Source organism: Globicephala melas, chromosome 8 (genome assembly GCF_963455315.2).
Source record: "Globicephala melas chromosome 8, mGloMel1.2, whole genome shotgun sequence".
Classification (NCBI taxonomy): domain Eukaryota; kingdom Metazoa; phylum Chordata; class Mammalia; order Artiodactyla; family Delphinidae; genus Globicephala; species Globicephala melas.
Window position 1 is genome coordinate 34,625,161 of NC_083321.1, and position 20,699 is coordinate 34,645,859.

The following is a 20,699-nucleotide window of genomic DNA, read 5'->3' on the forward strand; positions in this document are numbered from 1 at the left end:
TTGAGACTTATTTTCTGTCCTAGCATGTGATCTATACTGAAAACTGTTCCTTGTGTACTTGAATGTGTATTCTGCTGCTTTTGGATGTAAAGTTCTATATATATTAAGTCCATTTGGTCTAAGTTGTTATTTAAGACCAGTGTTTCCTTATTAACTTTTCCACCTAAATGATCTGTCCATTGATGTAAATGGGATGTTAAAGTTCCCTATTATTATTGTGTTACTGTCAATTTCTCTCTATATCTTTTAATATTTGCTTTATGTATTTAGATGCTCCAATATTGGGTGCACATATGTTTACAATTGTTATATCTTCTTCTTGGATTTCTCCCTTGATCATTAGGTAATATCCTTTGTCTCTTGTACAATCTTTGTTTTAAATTCTATTTCATCTGATATAAGTATTGCTATCCTGGTTTTCTTCTGATTTCCATGTTCATGGAATACCTTTTTCCATACCCTCACTTACAGTGTGTATGTGTCTTTAGATCTGAAGTGAGTCTCTTGTAGGCAGTATATAGATAGGTCTTGTTTTTGTATCCATTCAGCTACTCTGTCTTTTGATTGGAGTATTTATTCCATTTACATTTAAAGCAATTATTGATAGTCATGTACTTATTGCCATTTTGTTAATTCCTTTGGTGTTATTTTTCTAGGTTTTGTTGTTGTTGTTGTTGCTCCTTTCTTCTTTTGCTTGTTTCCCTTGTGATTTGGTGACTATCTTTAGTGTTATGTTTGAATTCTTTTCTCTTTTTTGTGTGTGTATCTGTTATAGATTTTTGGTCTGTGATTACCATGAAGTTTATATGTAACAAGCTTGTGTGTGTGTGTGCATGTGTGTGTGTATGCATACATCTATGATTATTTTAAATTGCTGATCTCTTAATTTCAAATGCATTTTAACAACCCTGCATGTTTACTCACCTTCTACATAATCACTGTTTATGACATCATATTTTACATCTTTTTGTTTTGTTGATTCCTGAACTACTTATGCAGGTATAGATGATTTTACCATTTTTGGTCTTTTAACCTTCCTAATAGCTGTGGCCTTTTCTTTCTTGCTTAAAGAAATACCTTTAACATTTCTTATAAAGCTGGTTTGGTGGTGCTGAACACTTTTAGCTTTTGCTTGTCTGTAAAACTTTTTTAAAAATATTCTTTATTGAAGTATAGTTGATATACAATGTTGTGTTAATTTTTGCTATACAACAAAGTGATTCAGTTATACATACATATAAATTCTTTTTGAATATTCCATTATGATTTATCATAGGATATTGAATATAGTTCTCTGTGCTATACAGTAGGACCTTGTTTATCCATTTTATATATAAAAGTTTACATCTGCTAACCCCAACCTCCCATTCCTTCCCTCCCCCAAACCCCTCCCCCTTGGCAACCACCAGTCTGTTCTCTATATCTGTGATTCTGTTTCATAGATAGGCTCCTTTGTGTCATATTTTAGATTCCACATATAAGTGATATCATATGGTATTTGTCTTCTCTGACTTACTTCACTTAATATGATAATCTCTAGTTGTATCCACGTTGCTGCAAATGCATTATTTTGTTCTTTTTTATGGCTGAGTAGTATTCCATTGTATATATGTACCACATCTTCTTTATCTGCTTCTCTGTCTATGGACATTTTGGTTGCTTCCATATCTTGACTATTATGAATAGTGCTGCTATGAACATAGGGGTGTATGTATCTTTTAGAATTATAGTTTTGTCTGGATATATGCCCAGGAATGGGTTTGCTAGATCATATGCTAGTTCTATTTTTAGTTTTTTTGAGGAAGCTCCATACTGTTCTGCATAGTGGCTGTACCAATTTACATTCCCACCAACAGTGTAGGAGGGTTCCCTTTTCTCCACACCCTCTCCAGCATTTGTTATTTGTAAACGTTTTAATGATGGCCATCTTACCAGTGTGAGGTGGTACCTCACTGTAGGTTTGATTTGCATTTCTCTAATAATTAGTGATGATGAGCATCTTTTCATGTGCCTACTGGCCATGTGTATTTCTTCTTTGGAGAAGTGTCTGTTTAGGTCTCCTGCCCATTTTTCGATTAGGTTGTTTTTTTGTTGTTGAGCTGTATGAACTGCTTCTATATTTTGGAAATTAAGCCCTTGTCTGTCACATCATTTGCAAATATTTTCTCCCATTCTGTAGGTTGTCTTTTCATTTTGTTTATGGTTTCCTTTGCTGTGCAAAAGCTTGTTAGTTTGATTAGGTCCCATTTGTTTATTTTTGGTTTTATGTCTACTGTCTTAGGAGACTGACGTAAGAAAACATTTGTACAATTATGTCAGAGAAAGTTTTGCATATGATCTCTTTTAGGTGTTTTGTGGTGTCATGTCTTATAAATAATAAGTCTTTAAGCAATTTTGAGTTTATTTTTGTGTGGCAATAGCATGTTTTCTAACTTCATTGGTTTTACATGTGGCTGTCTAACTTTCACAGCACCACTTGCTGAAGAGACTGTCTTTTTCCCATTGTATATTCTTGCCTCCTTTGTCAAAGATTAATTGACCGTATGTGTGTGGGTTATTTCTGGGACCTCTATTGTGTTCCATTGATCCATATGTCTGTTTTTGTGCCAATACCATGCTGTTTTTATTATTGTGCTTTGTAGTGTTGTCTGAAGTCTGGGAGGGTTATGCCTCCTGCTTTGCTCTTTTTATTCAGGATTGCTTTAGCAATTCTTGGTCTTTTATGGTTCCATATGAATTTTAGGATTATTTGTTCTAGTTCTGTGAAAAATGTCATGGGTAATTTGATAGATATCACATTAAATCTGTAGATTGCTTTGGATAATACGGCCATTTTAACAATATTAATTCTTCCAAGCCAGGAGCGTGAGATATCTTTCCACTTCTTTGAGTCATCTTCAGTTTCCTTTATTAATGTTTTATAGTTCTTAGCATATACATCTTTCACCTCCCTGGTCAAGATTATTCCTAAGTATTTTAGTTTTGGGAGTCTGAGTTTAAAATGTGGTGTTTTTTTTTTCTACATTCACTTTCTGATATTTCATTGTTGGTGTAAAGGAATGCAGCCGATTTCTGTATGTTGATCTTGTATCCTGCTACCTTGCTGAATCTGTTTATCAGTTATAGTAGTTTTTGTGTGGAGTCTTTAGGGTTTTCTATATATAGTATCATGTCATCTGCATATAATGATAATTTAACCTCTTTCAATTTGAATACCTTTTATTTCTTTTTCTTGTCTGATTGCTGTGGCTAGGTCTTACAATACTATGTTGAATAGAAGAGTTGAGAGTAGGCATCCTTGTCTGTTCCAGGTTTTAGTGGGAAGGCTTTCAGTTTTTCACCATTTAGTATTATATTGGCTGTGGGTTTGTTGTAGCTTTTATTATATTGAGATGTTCCCTCTATATCCACTTTAGTAAGAGTTTTTATCATAAAAGAATGCTGAATTTCATCAAATGATTGAGATGATCATGTGGGTTTTGTCTTTTGTTTATGTGGTATTGATTGATTTGCATATGTTGAACCTTCCTTCTGAACTTGGGGTGAATCCCACTTGGTTGTGGTGTGTGATATTTTTTATGTGTTGTTGGACTTGTTTTGCTAATATTTTGTTCAGAATTTTTGCATCTGTATTCATCAAAGATATTGGCCTGGAAATTTCTTTATTGGTGGTGTCTTTGTTTTGGTTTTGGTATCAGGGTTATGCTGGCTTCATATCATGTCTTTGGGACTGTTCCCTCCTCTTCGATTTTTTGGGAAGAGTTTGAGAAGATCAGTATAAGTTCTTATTTGTATGTTTGGTAGAATCTTCCTGTGATGCCATCTGGTCCTGGACTTTTGTGTGTAGGGAGATTTTAATTACAGATTCTGTTTCACTTCTAGTGATCGGTCCATTCAAATTATCCATTTCTTCTTTTTTTTTTTTAACATCTTTATTGGAGTATAATTGCTTTACAATCGTGTGTTAGTTTCTGCTTTATAACAAAGTGAATCAGTTATATATATACATATGTTCCCATATCTCTTCCCTCTTGCGTCTCCCTCCCTCCCACCCTCCCTATCCCACCCCTCTAGGTGGTCACAAAGCACCGAGCTGATCTCCCTGTGCTATGTGGCTGCTTCCCACTATCTATGTTACGTTTGGTAGTGTATATATGTCCATGCCACTCTCTTACTTTGTCACAGCTTACCCTTCCCCCTCCCCATATCCTCAAGTCCATTCTCTAGTAGGTCTGTGTCTTTATTCCCGTCTTACCCCTAGGTTCTTCATGACATTTTTTTTTCTTAGATTCCATATATATGTGTTAGCATATGGTATTTGTCTTTCTCTTTCTGACTTACTTCACTCTGTATGACAGACTCTAGGTCCATCCACCTCACTACAAATAACTCAATTTCGTTTCTTTATATGGCTGAGTAATATTCCATTGTATATATGTGCCACATCTTCTTTATCCATTCGTCTGATGATGGACACTTAGGTTGCTTCCATCTCCTGGCTATTGTAAATAGAGCTGCAATGAACATTTTGGTACATGACTCTTTTTGAATTATGGTTTTCTCAGGGTATATGCCCAGTAGTGGGATTGCTGGGTAGTATGGTAGTTCTATTTGTAGTTTTTTAAGGAACCTCCCTACTGTTCTCCATAGTGGCTGTATCCATTTCTTCTTGATTCAGTTTTGGTGGGTTCTATGTTTCTAGAAAAATGTCCATTACTTCTAGGTTGTCAAAATTTTTTTTTTAACATCTTCATTGGAGTATAATTGCTTTACAATGGTGTGTTAGTTGCTGCTGTATAACAAAATGAATCAGCTATACGTATACATATATCCCCATAGCTTCTCCCTCTTGCATCTCCCTCCCACCCTCCTCATCCCACCCCTCTAGGTGGCCACAAAGCACCGAGCTGATCTCCCTGTGCTATGTGGCTGCTTCCCACTAGCTAGCTATTTTACATTTGGTAGTGTACATATGTCCATGCCACTCTCTCACTTCGTCCCAGCTTACCCTTCCCACTCCCCATGTCCTCAAGTCCATTCTCTACATTTGCATCTTTATTCCTGTACTGCTCCTAGGTTCTTCAGAACCATTTTTTTTTTAGATTCCATATATATGTGTTAAAATACTGTATTTGTTTTTCTGACTTACTTCACTCTGTATGACAGACTCTAGGTCCATCCACCTCACCTCAAATAACTCAGTTTCGTTTCTTTTTATAGCTGAGTAATATTTCTTTGTATAGATGTGCCACATCTTCTTTATCCATTCATCTGTCAATGGACATTTAGGTTGCTTCCATGTCCTGGCTATTGTGAATAGTGCTGCAATGAACATTGTGGTATATGACAATATACCACATAATTCAATTTTTGAATTATGGTTTTCTCAGGGTATATGCCCAGTAGTAGGATTGCTGGGTCATATGGTAGTTCTATTTTTAGTTTTTTAAGGAACCTCCATACTGTTCTCCATAGTGTCTGTATCAATTTACATTCCCACCAACAGTGCAAGAGGGTTCCCCTTTCTCCATACCCTCTCCAGCATTTATTGTTTGTAGATTTTTTGATGATGGCCATTCTGACTGGTGTGAGGTGATACCTCACTGTAGTTTTGATTTGCATTTCTCTAATGATTAGGGATGTTGAGCATCCTTTCATGTTTTGTTGGCAATCTGTATATCTTCTATGGAGAAATGTCTATTTAGGTCTTCTGTCCATTTTTGGATTGGGTTGTTTGTTTTTTTGATATTGAGCTGCATGAGCTGCTTGTAAATTTTGGAGATTAATCCTTTGTCAATTGCTTCATTTGCAAATATTTTCTCCCATTCTGAGGGTTGTCTTTTGGTCTTGTTTATGGTTTCCTTTGCTGTGCAAAAGCTTTTAAGTTTCATTAGGTCCCATTTGTTTATTTGTGTTTTTATTTCTACTTCTCTAGGAGGGTGTCAAAAAGGATCTTGCTGTGATTCATGTCATAGAGTGTTCTGACTATGTTTTCCTCTAAGAGTTTGATAGTGTCTGGCCTTACATTTAGGTCTTTAATCTATTTTGAATTTATTTTTGTATATGGTGTTAGGAAGTGTTCTAATGTCATTCTTTTACATGTACCTGTCCAGTTTTCCCAGCATCACTTATTGAAGAGGCTGTCTTTTCTTCATTGTGTATTCTTGCCTCCTTTATCAAAGATAAGGTGACCATATGTGCATGGGTTTATCTCTGCAGTTTCTATCCTGTTCCATTCATCTATTTTTCTGTTTTTGTGCCAGTACCAAACTGTCTTGATGACTGTAGCTGTGTAGTATAGTTTGAAGTCTAGGAGCCTGATTCCTCCAGCTCCATTTTTCTTTCTCAAGGTTGCTTTGGCTATTCAGGGTCTTTTGTGTTTCGATACAAATTGTGAAATGTTTTGTTCTAGTTCTGTGAAAAATGCCATTGGTAGTTTGATAGGGATTGCATTGAATCTGTAGATTGCTTTGGGTGTTATAGTCACCTTCACAATGTTGATTCTTCCAATCCAAGAACATAGTATATATCTCCATCTGTTTGTATTATCTTTAATTTCTTTCATCAGTCTTATTGTTTTCTGCATACATTTCTTCTAGGTTGTTGAATTTGTTGACATATAATTGTTCATGGTATTCCCTTAGGTTTTTTTGTATTTCTGCAGTATCAGTTGTTATTTCTCCTTTTTCATATCTTACTTGTTTACTTAGGTTCTCTCTGTTTTCTTCTTGTTGATCCTGGCCGGAGGTTTTTGTCAATCTTGTTTATCCTTTCAAAGAACCAGATCTTTTATTGATTTTTTTTCTATCATTTTTTAAATCTGTATTGTATTTATTTCCTCTCTGATCTTTATTTCCTCCTTCTGCTGACTTTAGGTTTTGTTTGTTCTTCTTTTTCTAATTCTTTTAAGTGGTAGGTTAGGTTGTTTATTTGAGATTTTTTCTTGTTTTTTGAGTAAGGCCTGTATCTGAACTTCCAAGAACTGCTTTTGCTGCATCCCATAGAGTTTGTGTTGCTGTGTTTTCATTTTCATTTGTCTCAAGGTATTTTTTAATTTCCTCTTTGACTTCATTGTTGACCCACTGGTTTTTTAGTAGCCTGTTGTTTAGTCTCCATGTAGTTGTTTTTTTCTCCTTTCTTTTTCTGTGGTTAATTTCTAGTTTCATGCTGTTATGGTCAGAAAAGATGCTTGAGATAATTTCTATAGTCTTAAATTTGTTGAGGCTTGTTTTGTGCCTTAGTATGTAGTCTGTCCTAGAGAATGTTTCATGTGCACTTGAAAAGAATGTGTATTCTGGATATTTTTGGATGTAATGTCCTGAAAATATCAATTAAATCTAACTGTTCTATTGTATTATTTAGGATCTCTGTTGCCTGATTGATTTTCTGTCTAGAAGATCTGTCCATTGATGTGAATGGGGTGTTAAAGTCTCCCACTATTATCGTATTCCTTTCTCCCTTTATGTCTGTTAGTATTTGTTTTATGTATTTGGGTGCTCCCATATCATGTGCATATATGTTGACAAAATGCATATATGTTGACAAGTGTAAAATCTACTCCTGGAATCCAGGTGGGCAGTGACTGTTCATGATCGCCCCTCCAGCCTGTGCAGGAGGTGTCCTGACCTCTGTGAGCATGCACATATGGAAAAAGGCTACAATGACAGGTCCTGCCCCGCCACGCACCCCTCAAGCAATGGCACCGGTCTCTAAGGCAACCTGGGCTTCCTCTGTGTACACCCTCAGTTGCAGTCATACCAGATTCCAGCCCTCACAGGCCATTTCTGTATAGTCAACTCCAGTCTTCTCCCTGGGTCTGATCTCCAAAGCCTGAGTTCCAGCACCCAGCCCCCACCCATACTCGTGAATGAGTGTCTCAAGCTGGGGAGTGCAGGGTGGCAGCACTGACCATCTGTGCAGTCCTCTCTCCACTCTGGCTGCTGTGTTCTTCTCTGAGGCTCTGAAGCTCTTCTTCTTTCCCAGACAATCTCCCTGCTGGTGAGCAGGCTTCCCAGGGTGCAAGAACCTTTCCTCTTTCACAGCTCTCTCCCAGGGGCACAGGTCCCATCCTGATTCCTTTCTCACTTTTTTTTTCTTTTGTCATACCTGGTTATGTGGAGATTTTCTTGCCCTTTCAGCAGTCTGAGGTCTCCTGCCAGCATTCAGTAGATATTCTGTGAGGATCATTCCACGTGTAGATGTATTTTTGATGTATTTGTGGGAGGAGGTGAACTTCATGTCCTACTATTCTGCTGTCTTGATCACATTTTTGTCTGTAAAACTTTTGATCTCTCCAAGAAATATGAATAAAAGCCTTGCTGGGTAGAGTATTCTTCATTGTAGATTTTCCTTTTCATCACTTTAAATATATCATGCCACTGGCTTTTGGCCTGCAGGGTTTCTGCTGAAAAGTCAGCTGATAGCCTGATGGGAGTTCCCTTATGTGTAACTTGTTACTTTTCCCTTGTTGCTTTTAATATTCTCTCTTTAATTTTTGCCATTTGAATTACAATGTGTCTTGGGGTGGCACTTTTTTGGTTGATCCTATTTGGAACTTGCTGTGCTTCTTGGACCTAGATGTCTGTTTGCTTTCCCAGGTTAGGAAAGTTCTCAGCTACAGTGCCTTCAAATATGTTCTCTACCCCTTTCCTCTCTCTTCTCTTTCTGAGACCTCTATAATGCAAATGTTAGCATGCTTGATGTTGTCACAGAGGTCTCTTAAAATGTTCTCATTTCTTTTTATTCTTTTTTTTTTCTGGTCAGGTTCAGTGATTTACATTACTCTGTCTTACAGCTCAGTGATCCGTTCTTCTGTATCTTCTAATCTGCTCTTCATTCCTTCAAGTGCATTTTTTATTTCAGTTATTGTATTCTTCAGCTCTGGTTCTTTTTTATATCTTTTCTTTGTTAGACATCTCACTTTGTTCATCCATTTTCTCCCAAGTTCTTTGATCATCTTTACAATCATTACCTTGAACCCTTTATTGGGTTGATTGCCTGTCTCCATTTCTCTTAGTTCTTCTTCTGGGGTTTTATCTCATTCCTTCATTTGGAATGTGTTCCTCTCACCTTTTTTTTTTTTTGCCTTATTCTCTGTGTTTATGTCTATGTATCTGGTAGGTTGGTTATGTTTCCAAATCTTGGAGAAGTATCCTTGTGTAGGAGATGTCCTATGCATCCCAGCAACACACTTCCCTCTGGTCACCAGAGCTAATATGCTCTAGGTGTGCTCTCTATGTGGGTTGTGTGTGTCTTTCTCTTGTGGTGGGTTGACTAGTTGGGTGGTCTTGCAGGCATGACTGGCCTCTGGTCCAGTTGGTTACCAGGCCTTGCCTTGTGCAGAAGCTGCTGTCACTGGTTGGCAGGGCTGGGTGGCTGATAAACCCTGGCTACTGCTGGCTCACTGGTGGGCAGAGCCAGTTTCTGGGGCTGGGTGGTTGTGGGGCTAGGATTCCAGGGTCTAGTGTTGGCCTGCTGGGGGGTGGGGTTATTTCCTGACATGGTTGGCTGCAATTTCCCAGGTGTCCCAAAGCTAGTGCTGGCCCACTAGTGAGTGGCGCTGGATCCCAGAGCAGTTGGCTGAGAAAATCAAGGTATCTCAGAGTTGGTGTTGGCCTACTGATGGGCAGGGCCAGAACGCTTGGTGTCCTGGGGCTGATGCAGGCCTTATGGTGTATTGGCTGTGTCTTGACAAGGCAGGCTATGGGGCTGCAGTGATCCTAGGGCTCATGTCCACCTGCTGGTGGGAAGGTTTCAGGCTTCGAAGAATCCACTTATGGGTGCAGGGTGCTGGGTGTCCTGAAGCTGGTGTTGGCCCACTGGTGAGCAGGGCCAGGTGCTAACACAGCTGGCTTTGGGGTCCAGAGTGTCCCAAAGTTCGTGTTGGCCCACTGATGGGTGGGATGGGATCCCATGGCAGCTGGCTGAGAGGCCCAAGATGTCTCAGAACTGGTGCTGGTCTACTGGTGGGTGGGACCAGGGCCGAGAGGTTCCTAAGACTGGTGCTGGCCTGTTGGTAGGTGGGCTGGATCCTGCCACTGTAGACCACGAGGCTGTGGTGGTCCCAGGGCTGGTGTCTGCCCATTGGTTGGGTGGAGCTGAGTCTCAGAGTCTCCAATTATAGGGGACCCTGGGGGTCCTGGAGCTGGTGTGTCAGCCTGCTGGTGGGTGGGTCTGGGGCCCTGGGGGTCCTAGGGCTGATGCCTGCTCACTGGTGGGCAGAGTTGGGTCCTAGGATCTCTGGCTGCAGAGCCCTAGGGGTTCCTGGGCTTGCGCCTGTTAACACTGGTATTTGGGGCTGGGTCCCTTTTGTTGACAGGGTCAAGTCCTGGGATGGCTTGGGCTCAGGAGGTCTTAAGGCAACCTGCCTGCCGGTGGGTGGGGCTTTGTCCCCACCTGGCTAGTTGCTTGGCCTGAGGCATCCTAGTACTTGTGCCTACAGGCTGGCAGACAGGACAAGGTCCTAGTGCTAATAAGCTAGAGGGAGTATTCCTAAATGGCACTTGCCAGCATCTGTTTCCATGCAGTAGAACAATCTCCAATAAATGGCTGCTGCCCATGTCTACATGCCTAGAGTGAGTTCCAGTTGCCTCCTGACTCTCTAGGAGACACTCCAAGATCAGCAGGTAGATCTGACCCAAGCTCCTCTTAAATCAATGCCTCTGCCTCGCATCCTGGACCATGTGAGATTTTGTGTGCCTCCTTTAAGAGTGGAGTCTCTATTTCCCACAGCCCTCTGGGTCTTCTGAAAGTAAGCCCTGATGGCCTTCAAAGCCAAATGTTCTGGGGGCTCCTCTTCCCGGTACAAGACCTTCAGGCTGCAGAGCCTGATGTAGGGCTCAGACGCATTCCTCCTAGGGGAGAACCTCTGCAATTGTAATTATTCTCCCATCTGTGGGTCACTCACCTGGGGGTATGGGTCTTGACTATACCACAGCTCCACCCCTTCTACTCATCTCTCTCCTTCTTTATATCTTTAGTTGCAGGAGATCTTTTCTACTAGATTCTGGTCTTTCTCATCAATAATTGCTCTGCAAATAATTATACTTTTGGTGTGCTTATGAGAGCCGATGAGCTCAGGGTCTTCCTACTCCACTATCTTGGCCTGAACTCATGATTATCTTTTAATGTCATCCATTTAGAAGGAGTAAAGCTCACTTGAAATTGAAATGTGAAAAAACATTTCAAATCATTACCAGGATGGCAGAGGGAAAACCAGGGTGGATTGGGTGGTAGTTCTAGGTCCATAACAAATTAATTATGAACTATGGGCAATTCACCTAACATCTGAGTGTTGGTTTCATTTGCAGAAGGGAAGGTGATGGGTTGGTCAGTGGCTTTTAAGCTGTGCTCTCTTGATGTCTGTGAGTTGTGGTGGGATATGTGAAGGTATTCCAGTTCTCCAACGCTTGCTCCAAGCAGAAAAATTCTGCTTTTATCTGATTTTTATAGTAAAGCACTGAATAAATTTTATTTTTAAACAGGTCTTATTGCTTAAGAACATTTGAAAGCCACTAAAGTGAGTTGTTTCCACCACCCCATGATAACTTATTGATACTATAAAAGATTATGAATTTAATTTTTAAAATAATTAATGGAAAACCTACCCTATGCAAGGCACTATGCTGGATGCTAGAAAATGAAGATTGTATGTATTCTAGCCTATTGCATAATTCAAGGAAAATGTAACAGTAACATCAGTGTAGAACTAGAAAGCTCAGAGGAGGGGAAGCTCTGAGACTAAATAAACAAACATACACATAGCATATGAACATATATTAATATATATGCATTATCAGTTGCATATAAATATATATAGATTATAGATATGGTACCTATATATAACATATATATGTATATATATATTGCATATGCAACCTAGAAGGAAATGAGGCAAAATTTATGTTTAATTGATGTGTCTTGTTAATATATAGGACTTTCATCTCCCTTCATATTCTACTCTCTTGAATCACAGTGCTTTTACACTATTGAAAATCAGAGGGTAGCTACATAATTGCTTATGTATTTATCATTGTTTCTTACCAATGTGTATGTTACACTTGAAGACAATGGTTATGATCTGTAAGGAGGTATGTTTGTCAAACACTTTTTTTGTTCAGTAAGTGGATAGCCATTTCACACTGTAAATCACAGCATGAGACTTAAGCACATTCTATCAGGAGGTTTACCACACTTTTAAAAATAACTTTTCAGTTTCTGGCTGGAGAAGATATTTCAGGCAGTAATTTATTTCAATATGATCCCCTAATGGATTCAAAGATTGTCAGCACCTTCTAAAGGCCCACATAATGGTGATCTTTAAAGTAAAAACTATTTTGTTCATCTTTTTATTTCCCCAGCTCAGCACAGTACTTTATGAATAAAGTACTCAAGTTTTTAATAAGAAACTGTCATCAATTATTTTACAGGAAGTAAAAGCCCCATATAGATAGGAGCTGGCAGTAGTTTAAATTGTGTTACTAAACATCCATAACATTTTATCATCATGTTAGCACAGATTAAATTTAACTGAAATGAAATGAAGAAAATACTGAGCCTTATGTTTGTAGTTGTGAAACACCAGTATTTTAGGATGAGCCATCAATGCTAATGGCTCTGCAACAAAGCATGAATATATACAGATTCAATGAAAACTGTTAAATTCTGGAAATTCCTTGGAAAAAAATGGAAACACACATTCTAAAATACACACCAGTGTTCAGTCATCACTTACACCAGACATTGGCAAACGTTTTTGTAGAGGTAAGATGGTGATATTTTTGGTTTTGCGTCTTTGTTGGAACTACTCAGTTCTGCCACTTTCTTCAGCAGTAGAGAATATATAAATGAACGTGCATGGCTGTGTTCCAATGAAATAGGCAGATGTCCGGATTTGACTCAAGGGACCATAGTTTGCCAACCCCTCACTTATACAGCCACAAATGATTCTTATAAATGTCTTTGTTTTTCCATTGAAAACTGACAGGTATTTTTTAATGGAGGTGCCATAAATATTTTCTAAATAATCATTTTCAAAATCTCTGTTCCAAGATTACACTTAAAGAATTAAAATGGAGACGTGTTCTAATCTACCATACTATAGCAGTAGTTGTCAAATATAGTTTTAACTGCTATATCATAATTTAGCACGTGAAATTGATCTCATGTAGTGAATTGTAGTTAATTTTATCTTCACAAAAATACTGACAAATATCAATAAATAGGTAATCTTAACTTGTAATTTTTAATTATTAATTCTATTAATATTTGGGATTTAAAATATATCTAGCATGACTGACTTAACAGCTTAGGTCTTTGTCTTGATTTTGTGAACAAAATTTCATGAACCAACTTGATTCAGAACAATGATGAATTCAGGAGACTTAAGTATTACAAACCACTAAGGTGTGGTTCACTTGAAAACTACAACTGTTTTAATTCTCAGCTCAGATATAATGTCATTTGCACATTTTATTCATTTTATGTAACTTGATAACTGCCATCGCTTAAAAATATGGTAGTGGCTCAAATGAAAACATTCACTGTTGACCATACAAACAGCTTCTTAAAAGCATGTCCTCTACCATATGTGATGTGGCATGATTTAGTAGAAAATATCATTGGACAGGCATCAGGAGACCTGGTTATCAATCCCAATGTGTTATAAATCAACTAGATCTGAACAAATTAGTGGACTGGGATACATTAATTTACTCTTATATAATGTAGGAATAACACCATGCACCTCTCCTATAGTGACAACTTGTATTAAAAAGCATGGAAGTCCCTTGTAAGTAAGTTATCAAATACTATATAAAACCGATGCAAGGATACTTTCTCTTTCAATGCCAGAAAAGTCTGCAAGCATTGCTGTTTCTAAATTGTGGCTTAAGGTTTTGTTTCATTTTGTTTGTAAGAGGGAGGAGAAAGTTCTTTTTCAAATAATTATTTATGTTTGTGGTCCCCTCTTTAACATATCATAATTGCTTTCAGCTTGCTTAAGCTGAACGAGTGGGTATCTAGGTGTGGTTCAACAGTTTGAAATGTAAGTAAGATGCAGTTAGGCTCTACATACACATATTAATACATTTCACAGGAATCTCAATACTAAGTATTCAGTGGATGGGACAAAAATCACAACAGGCAACTTTATTTGTAGAATTTGATCCAAAAATCCAGAAAAAATAAACAAAAGGAGCCGAGCCTCTATTATGTTAGTACACAAAATAAACAAAAAAATACATCAACATTTACCATGAGATCATTTAAATGTGTCTGCAAATGATCTGATAAGGGAAATGTGATTCACAACATGGGAAACTTTTTTTTTTTTTAAACCACCATAGACTTAAATGCACTGTGCCGTAGGTCACCTAGACTAGGTTAGCAAGAATGAGCAACGTGGTAGGTCCAAAAGGTAAACCCCCAAACACCTTCCTTCAGTGGAAACTTTGGTAATTGTCTGTGGTTAAAAACAAAAAAACTAAAAACACCAACTCCTGTTCTTCATCATGTTGGATGGTTATTTTGTCCATTTTTCTCCCGCGATGATGAGTCCATTTTAAATACTTCAATTATTATGAAGACACTCCAAATCCACAGAACAGCAGACACTTCCATTCTGTGCATCAAGACACAAGCATTAGCCAATGAGACATAGACTATAAATCAATATGTAGTGTCCACCTTTATATTCAAAATGACCATCTACATGTTGAGACCAACTCCATGAATGCTATAAAAAAATTACTAGAAAAATGCCAAAGATTTATGAGACCCTTCAGGGTCCCTCTTGTTGGCTACTGCTGGCAGTGCAACTTCATACACCCCTGTCTGAGCTCAGACCAGGTTTGTTTGAGACTCCTCTGTATTTCCAAGTTGTCTGTTTACACAACTTATTCACTGGACTTACTCTAAATGAGATTCTTTCCAAAAATAACCCCCTGAAAGATAAATTGCCATTAATAATACTAGTCAAAAGTACCAAAAGAGTCTGAAAATAACTCCAAAATGGCTTACAGAAAGGTGGGCATGTTAGGGGTAAATATAGACTATCTCATGGTGACTGTGAAGGGGATGGTACATATCAATTTTTGGGAATTCATGAAAAATCAATTACATGTATTAATGTAAATATACCTTTATAATCCTCCTAAATGAATCTCAAACCTAAGCTCAGAAAAATAATACTAAATAACATAGGTCTCCACATCTCCTGGTCATTGTGTTTGATGGGGCTGAAGGTACAATGGGACCATGACTCTTGCTATATGAAGCTTGATGTCCTTTATGTATTGGGCTGCATTTTAAGATGGTACTTTTCAGGAAGGAGAAAAGAATCCACATTTAACAGCATAAAAAAGACAAGTTGGGATCCTTCCACTGATGCCTGAAGCTGAGCCAGGGTTTGATAGACTTGAATGGACTAATATATATATATATATATATATATTTTTTTTTTTTTTTTTAAATATTTATTTATTTTGCGGTACGCGGGCCTCTCACTGTTGTGGCCTCTCCCCCTGCGGAGCACAGGCTCCGGACGCGCAGGCTCAGCGGCCCTGGCTCACGGGCCTAGCCGCTCCGCGGCATGTGGGATCTTCCTGGACAGGCACGAACCCGTGTCCCCTGTATCGGCAGGAGGACTCTCAACCACTGTGCCACCAGGGAAGCTCAGGCACTAATATTTTTAACATGCTTAATCATGGGAATCTTAAGCAGATGTTTCGGCAGAAATTTGACCCTGCCTAACCCTTGCTTCAAGTTGACTACAGTCATAGCTCTTCATAAGCTTTGAAGGTAGGAAGGGGTCAGTTGTTAATTTTAATGACATATGAGGATGCCTCATGGTAACTCCTCCAAAAAGATAGGCAAATAATCACAATTAATTAAATCGTGCAGCAAGAGTTTCAAGTCCCTGCATTAGGTACTGTGATAGTTAAACAAAGCAAAAAACTTCATAGATTTATAGAACACTTTCTTCTAACATTGGCAGTTTCATGAAAGAGCTTATAAAAATTTCCAGGATGAAAAAGATTTTTTTTTTTTACTTTTTAATATGCAGGTCAAAATAGCTTAAATCAGCCATAATTGGGCCTAGTGCAATTGTTTAAATCCTGTATTTTAAAAGGCAAAAGAGAGGACTATTTTATTCCATGGTTATCATTTGGAATTTGCCTTAATACACGGTACAGCTACAATCCATTCAGACAGATTAACCTCTGGGGAGAAGCAAATGCCTGCCTGTGTTTCCACCATGCCCCTTGGAACCTGTGCCTTCAGAAACATCAGGAGTGGACCTCCTGCAGGTGTTCTCTGGCAATTGTTCAAGGCCTGGTTATCCTCAGGACACCCAATTACCTTGCATTTGCAGGTTGTGCAGGGAGATCCAGTCATTGTCCACACTGAGCCACTAAGCCTAGAAAGGCCATAGCTGTCCAGGCAAGTTTTTCTGATGTCATAGGCGATGTTATCAGCCAGGCAGGGGTCACTGACACAGCGGGGACAACATTCCCCTTCCAAGATGGTTGTGTACTCACAGCTCAAATTGGGGCAAGTGAGCGGCCAGCAATCTACCTCTCCTTCCTGTGGAGAGAAAGCCAAAATACTTCATCATTGACCTTATGCACAATCCTGTTGCCAAAGTCCCAGAGGGGGAAATTCTCAGGAATCTCCATCACTGTCCTCACTGACTGTTGCTACTTTGCATCATTATGGGTATGATGTGTTTCCTCCTTGAAGAACAAATACAGACATCACCTCCTCCTCCAGAGTGCTTTTGCTGACTGTCTATACTGTAGCCACGGAAAGAGTTCGGTCCCATCTCTGCTTGCCAATGGCAACCCATAATTATTTTTATCGTGAGACTTATCATAATTATCAATACAATTCCAGATTACATTTTGAGCTTTCAGGTTTTGGGCTTGTTCCTTTATCCCCCCATGCTTAGCACAGTTCTGGTCAATGAATGCTAAACAAATGAACAAATAGATGATAAGGTACTGAGCTAGTGTGTAAAGAGAAATCTCTTTCCCTTAAGGTCAAAGAGGAACTTAAACCACTGTACTATTTCAATAACAACATGCACTGAGTTGCTTATATTGGATTTAAAATTGAGGTTGGGCAATATCAGGAGAACAATTTCATAATGGTTTTGAGTGTAATGTCTGGCTAGTGACACATCACAAATGTGTGTAAGGTGTTACAGTTCAGACAGAGCCTCCAAGTGTTCCAGGATGTGGCCACGGTGGCTCCACTGAGCTGCACATAGTACAGACTACTACCTATGTAGCCTCTTCCATTATCATGACACTCATTATAATTTATGCAAACGCATGCCTAATTATTCAGTCAGCTTCATGATAGACCGTGTCTGTCATGCTCATTGTTATATCATCCAGAGTCTGGCACATGCAAACTATTGATATTTATTAAATATAACCCACTTTATTCTCAAGTCGTTATTAAGTTATATTCAGCAGCTTCGGTTCTCCCAGGAAATAATAACCTTAGGGTCTGGGGATGAGAGAGGATACTGTTTTGAAATTCTATGAAAATATCATGTCTAAAATTAATACCAGTTTTTCTGAGTGCCTGATGATTGGCTTCTTCAAAGAGAAATGTAATTTTCCAGGGTGATGTGGAACCTAATTCTATAGTTGTGTTGTGTTTGCCTGTTCTTGAATGGGAGATGTAAGAATGGCTATGAGTTGAATATATCTGAGTTATACTCCTCAGTATTAGGAGTGATTAAGAAGGATTTGTTTCTATTAAGATCATCTGCACATTTGCCAGGTGACTTTAGAAAATCCAATAGAAATTTACAGCACAGTTTTTCTAAATGCCTGTCTTTATACAGTATCCATAGACTGAATCATTAATTTTAGCAAATGTTAAATTATGGAACACAGCTAACAGTTTCCATTACAAGTTGACTTAGTTATGACTTAGCTCCACTGGCTATAATTACCTCAGAGATGGAACATCATATTCACTATGATAATGTGTCTTAACAGTCTTTGCAACATTAGAAATCCTTGTGTTATATAATTTGAAACAGAAAGAACCAGGTCCAGAAATTAAGGTTTTCCTCTGGACTTTCTCTAACCTGATTATATCATTAGTATCCCCATATTAAGATACAAAATAACCTTCATTTTTCTACATTAATGTTTAGCACTGTAAAACAAATTTTTCAATCTAGGAAATATGAACAATAGTAACTACTGTTCACTAAGTACCTTCTATGTGTCAAGTACTACACTTGCCTTTCACATCACTGATCTTCACAACAGCCCTGCAAAATAGGTGCCCATCCACTTGTGCACACTGAAGGAAAGAATGATCAAGTAAAATGTTAGGACTTGCCCAAGTTAATTACACGCATCTTGCATGTGGGAGAACCAGGACTGTCTCTATGACCTAGAATCAATATCAATCCTTGATATTTCTACTATGTTCTGCTATCTCTGATATTGAAAGCTTTAATGGTAATGTCCCAAGAAATGAAAGATTTGACTCTGTAAGAACTGTAAGTCCCCATCAAGGCTTTGAAAGCCTTCTATCATGTGGGGAATTTTATTGATCTGGAGTGGCTAAAAAGTAGCAATTGTAAACTAACTTAGACCAAATCTGTGCTATAAATGTCCTTTCTGTCTTACATGGTGTTTTAAATAGTAGAATACTAATGTCTTCTGGAAGAACATATGCCCTGTAATTAGCCACAGGACCCACAACTCCCTGCACAGGATCACAAATCACAGGAAACTAAATCCCACAGACAACTGAGCTTGTAAACCCCTCCAGAATATATAGGATAACACACTCTAAAGGAAGCCAACATACCAGACACCGGCACTGCTGGCAACTGTGAGTCCAGTTGTCTCCACTACGATAGAGCTTGTGTCCATTTTGATCTAAACATTGACTTGTGACCCTGGTGTCACACTCTGGGCAACAGAAAAGGTCAACGCTTGGATTCTGGCAATCACAAGCTGTCCGCCGGCAGAATATCTTCCCATCCTGTTTAGAAATGAGATTAAGGAGGTTTCATCATTAGGGAAACAATAAGCTGCACTATGGAAACCAAATCTTATAAACACTTTACAGAGCACATAGGAAAGATTTCTAGTCAGAGTGCTCCCCTAGCCACCTCCCATTTTGCTCGAAACAGATGCACACATGTATACTCATATATACACACCCTGCCTTTCCCTGACCTTGCCTGCAGGGCAGCCCAGGTAAACATGGAGACATTTCTAAGTTGCAGAGGGAAGTCAATATGTTCTTTCAAACTTTTCTTCTAAATGTTTCTTAAAAATCATATTTCTAAGTAACATTGTAACTCAGCAGCTAAAAATGCATAAACAGTCAAGCACTCATTTGAGTGGAAAATCATGCTCCTGTACTTTTCCCAGTTCACAATGAACAACCTAATACATTCAAATGCATTCATCTAATTTTATTTCTGGCTCAACTCTGGGAGGAAGTCTGACTATACCCTTTTTACAGAAGAATTAACTGAGGCCCAGAGAGGCTAAAAGACTTACCTAGTAACACAGAGGTAGCAATTCTCTAAGCACCACCACCAGATATTCTGGTTTCAAAATAATTTTTCTTCTACAAGATAGCTTTTAGGTGGTTTATTATAAGGAGCTACAATAAGGTGTCACTTCCCACCTTGAGGCAGCTCCCCAAATTATAGGCAGAGTACAATTTCTGGAATAATGGCCCTGAACACTCAGAAGGGATTGAAGGTCAACAGCACTCAAACGTTAAGACAGACCGTTTTGCAGTGTTTCTCATTTATATGTCTGTTGCTCACGGTAACTTCTCATCTCAGACAATGAAGAGCTAAAAATTTAAGGTGAGACATGTGGCCACCTTTTATGGTTATAACTGCTTTGCTGAATATTTACAAAACCAGAGAATCTCAGGGCCAGAATACACCTTAGAGGACACATAACCAAACTTTCTGACCTATACTTGATTAGTCTAGAGCAACCATATTCAAAAGTCATCAAGCCTGTGCTTAAAGCTCTCCGGTCTTGAAGAACTCACCACCATGGAAGGTATTCTAATTACGCAACTCTGTATCTTTCTGAATGTTAAAAATTGCACTTTTTCTTGCCCATCTTCATTGATCCTTGTTTACACCCTTGGTAATCATAGAACTCCCCATCCCTTCGATCACATTTTTACTCTTTGTTCTTAGAAGAGAGCTCTTGCGTCTCCTCTGAATCATCTCATCTCTAGATTAAACATCTCTAATTTTTTGATCATTCCCCATAGTTTTGAATCTTCTCACTGTTGTTGTGGCAACTTTCTTTTATAAATTTTTAATTGTTTTTATTTTTAAATATCTTATTTTTAAAAATTTTTATTGAAATATACTTGATTTACAAAGTGTTATTTTTAGCTGTACAGCGAAGTGATTGTTATACATACATGTAGATATATATTTTCTTTTTCTTTTTTACATTTTCTTCCATTATAGGTTATTACAAGATATTGAGTATAGTTCCCTGTGCTATACAATAGGTCCTTGTTGGTTATCTATTTTATATATAGTAATGTTTCTATTTTAATCCCTAACTCCTACTTCATCCCCCCATTTCCCCTTTTGTAACCATAAATTGGCTTTCTATGTCTGTGGGTCTATTTCTATTTTGTAAATAAGTTCATTTAATCATTTTTTAGAT

General features: G+C 38.3%; 1 protein-coding gene across 2 annotated transcripts in view; it reads right to left on the reverse strand.

The window, feature by feature from the left end:
• Nucleotides 1-14,133: 14,133 nt before the first annotated feature.
• The window catches only part of NELL1 (neural EGFL like 1), an 874,935-nt gene continuing 868,369 nt past the window's right edge, over nucleotides 14,134-20,699 (reverse strand). For both annotated transcript variants that reach the window (XM_030864871.2, XM_030864870.2), the window contains 3 exons: nucleotides 18,844-19,020; nucleotides 16,360-16,584; nucleotides 14,134-14,620 (listed from right to left, as the gene is read on the reverse strand). In XM_030864871.2, the coding sequence (XP_030720731.2) occupies nucleotides 14,570-14,620; nucleotides 16,360-16,584; nucleotides 18,844-19,020 (453 nt within the window). In that variant the 3' untranslated portion in view covers nucleotides 14,134-14,569. The remainder of the gene's footprint in view (nucleotides 14,621-16,359; nucleotides 16,585-18,843; nucleotides 19,021-20,699) is intronic.